The sequence below is a fragment of the Osmerus eperlanus genome, chromosome 2, assembly GCF_963692335.1.
Source record: "Osmerus eperlanus chromosome 2, fOsmEpe2.1, whole genome shotgun sequence".
In the NCBI taxonomy this organism is placed as follows: domain Eukaryota; kingdom Metazoa; phylum Chordata; class Actinopteri; order Osmeriformes; family Osmeridae; genus Osmerus; species Osmerus eperlanus.
This window is the reverse complement of record NC_085019.1, coordinates 23,838,134-23,840,974: the sequence shown is the minus strand read 5'-3', so window position 1 is coordinate 23,840,974 and position 2,841 is coordinate 23,838,134. Positions and strand designations below refer to the sequence as shown.

Sequence of the window (2,841 nt, the reverse complement as noted above, 5' to 3'; positions counted from 1 at the left end):
CAATCTGGGAATCAGTGTGTATTACATGCCACGAAATCACTCCAAACAAACTCCCTGGCTGTACCCCTCTCTCCCCCCCCCCCCCCCCCCCCCCCCCCCCTATGTCCTAATATCTCTCTGTCTATAGCCTAGCCTACCTATCACTATATATATCGAAAACACAATAATTTTGCTATAAAGTCTCAACAACCACTTGAGGAGCACTCCATTATTTCCACCTATCTTCGCTCGCGCTTTCTCTACGTACAACATTACAACATCGCCACCTGTTGTCTATTTTGAGTTACTGCTCGTTCTTTCCATGGTGCAACGTTGTGGTAGAGATGGTAGTTGTAGTTTTTTAGCGGTTTCCTTAATACGGTCAACATGGCCCCTTCACGTTTGTTGCCTGTAATACTGTCAATTCTTCCAGCAACTGTCATTTTATTGTGCACAGACTTAGCATGTGGAAATACCGGTAGGAGGGTAAGTTGACATGTTCTGGTATATCATATAATTGGTAAATTCGACATCTTTCTATGATTCTTTGCAAAAGCAAGAAATTGATCTGACTGTATTGCTAGCTTTAGCTAGCTAGCACTGAAGCTAATACTAGCTAGATGTAAACTAGCTAGGAAATCTTGACTTAATACGCAAACTAAATAATCGAATGACAACAAATTGGTTACGCGTTTGTATATAGGATGAACACTATCCCAAATTTTGATAATGGGTTTAATTTTTTCAAATTTAGAGCTTCGAACAGCTTATGTCTCATTTGTTCATTCGGTGCGTTCGTTTAAAGGGACACTCGGGAAATATCAGTTCCTTCCTGCGCAACCAGTAAAATTAAATTAATGAACAGTTTCATGTGTGTATGCCTTACAGTGCTGTTTGTATATTACTGTAGACTGGCGATGTGCAGGACACAGACTTCAGTGGTTTCTCCGTGCCTCTAGAGCACTCATTCGAAGTTGGTAAGTTGGTTCCACACACTAGGTGAGTTCGACTTCATGCAGCGCCGGCGTCGCCTGCAGCCGCCTGCAGCCCGGCTGACTTGAAGCAGCCAATGGCATTCTCAGCTTTAAGTCGGCGCCGCCGGCGCTGCATGAAGTCGAACACACCTATCATTTACATCCAGTCTGATCTCCAGTTCAACACCGCGACATTTGCGGCTGAAATATCTTAGAGTTTTCTCGTCTTTTCAGATGACATGCCTCTGTTCCGGACGCGTGGAGCGCTGCTATTAAAAGCTGCGAGGGAACCCAGTGTGGCCCTCTCTCAGAACCAGCTGTCTGAGGAGGACAGGACCAAACTGAAGGTGCTGTTTAACAGGCGGATACGATTTGTGCGACATATTTCTTGGGTCTTTTCAAGGCCTTGATCTTCCGTGTGTGATTTGCAGGAGGTGGCAGCTGTGAATGGTCTGTACAGGATCAGGGTTCCCAGAGTGTCTCTGCAGGTCGACAGGCAGACAGACAGACAGATGGAAGGATACCTCACAGCATTCGTCAGAGCAGTACGTCGCTCCTGTTCTTACAGACAAACATTGCGTTAAACAGTCATTGTACGACATGATTATGCCTGTAACTGCTGTAACTCTCTCTCTCAGTGTTCCTTGGTTGAGTCCCACCTCAGTGACGTCATAAGCCTTCACACCGACGTGTCTGGATACTTGATTGGGGTTTCCATAGTGACCATCCCGGGGGCGTGTCGGGGGGCAGAGGTGGAGGAGGAAGTGGACCTGGAGTCTTTTAATACAACACTGAGCGTCCTGGGACCAGTCAACGCTCCTCCGTGAGTCTGCACCGGGACTACAGGCCCTCCTGTCTCCTCTCCTGTCTCCTCTCCTGTCTCCTGTCTCCTCTCCTGCCTCCTCTCCTGTCTCCTCTCCTGTCTCCTGTCTCCTCTCCTGCCTCCTCTCCTGTCTCCTCTCCTGTCTCCTGCCTCCTCTCCTGTCTCCTCTCCTGTCTCCTGCCTCCTCTCCTGTCTCCTGCCTCCTCTCCTGTCTCCTCTCCTGTCTCCTGCCTCCTCTCCTGTCTCCTCTCCTGTCTCCTGCCTCCTCTCCTGTCTCCTCTCCTGTCTCCTGCCTCCTCTCCTGTCTCCTCTCCTGTCTCCTGCCTCCTCTCCTGTCTCCTGCCTCCTCTCCTGTCTCCTCTCCTGTCTCCTGTCTCCTCTCCTGTCTCCTCTCCTGTCTCCTCTCCTGTCTCCTGTCTCCTCTCCTGTCTCCTCTCCTGCCTCCTCTCCTGTCTCCTCTCCTGTCTCCTCTCCTGTCTCCTGTCTCCTCTCCTGTCTCCTCTCCTGTCTCCTCTCCTGTCTCCTCTCCTGTCTCCTGTCTCCTCTCCTGTCTCCTCTCCTGCCTCCTCTCCTGTCTCCTGTCTCCTCTCCTGTCTCCTCTCCTGCCTCCTCTCCTGTCATACATTCTTTTTATGACAAGCAGTGTCACAGAGGGCTTCTCATACACCCATAGAACAAACCCTCCTGTGTAATAAGTGATGTGTTTCACGTTATTGTGACATACTATTTCACTGTCTCTCCAGTGCACTATTACTTGGCTTTATTTTCACTGTGAGGTGACTCCTCCCACATCCAGCCCCTCCTGACCACAGCGCTGTGTGTGAACGCCCCTCCCTCTCTCTCCCTCTCTCTCCCTCCCTCCCTCTCTCTCTCTCTCTCTCTCTATCCCTCCCTCTCTCTCTCTCTCTCTCCCTCTCTATCTCTCTCTCCCTCCCTCCCTCTCTCTCTCTCTCTCTCTCTCTCTCTCTCTCTCTCTCTCTCTCTCTCTCTCTCTCTCTCTCTCTCTCCCTCCCTCTCTCCCCCTCCCTCCCTCCCTCCCTCTCTCTCCCCCAGGCCAGAGACGGA

The 2,841-nt window shown here is 50.5% G+C and overlaps 1 protein-coding gene across 2 annotated transcripts in view; it reads left to right on the top strand.

Moving 5' to 3' along the window:
- Nucleotides 1–319: 319 nt before the first annotated feature.
- emc10 (ER membrane protein complex subunit 10) overlaps nucleotides 320–2,841 on the top strand; it is a 4,776-nt gene continuing 2,254 nt past the window's right edge. For both annotated transcript variants that reach the window (XM_062481506.1, XM_062481513.1), the window contains exons 1-5: nucleotides 320–465; nucleotides 890–956; nucleotides 1,188–1,300; nucleotides 1,385–1,498; nucleotides 1,592–1,776. In XM_062481506.1, the coding sequence (XP_062337490.1) occupies nucleotides 367–465; nucleotides 890–956; nucleotides 1,188–1,300; nucleotides 1,385–1,498; nucleotides 1,592–1,776 (578 nt within the window). In that variant the 5' untranslated portion in view covers nucleotides 320–366. The remainder of the gene's footprint in view (nucleotides 466–889; nucleotides 957–1,187; nucleotides 1,301–1,384; nucleotides 1,499–1,591; nucleotides 1,777–2,841) is intronic.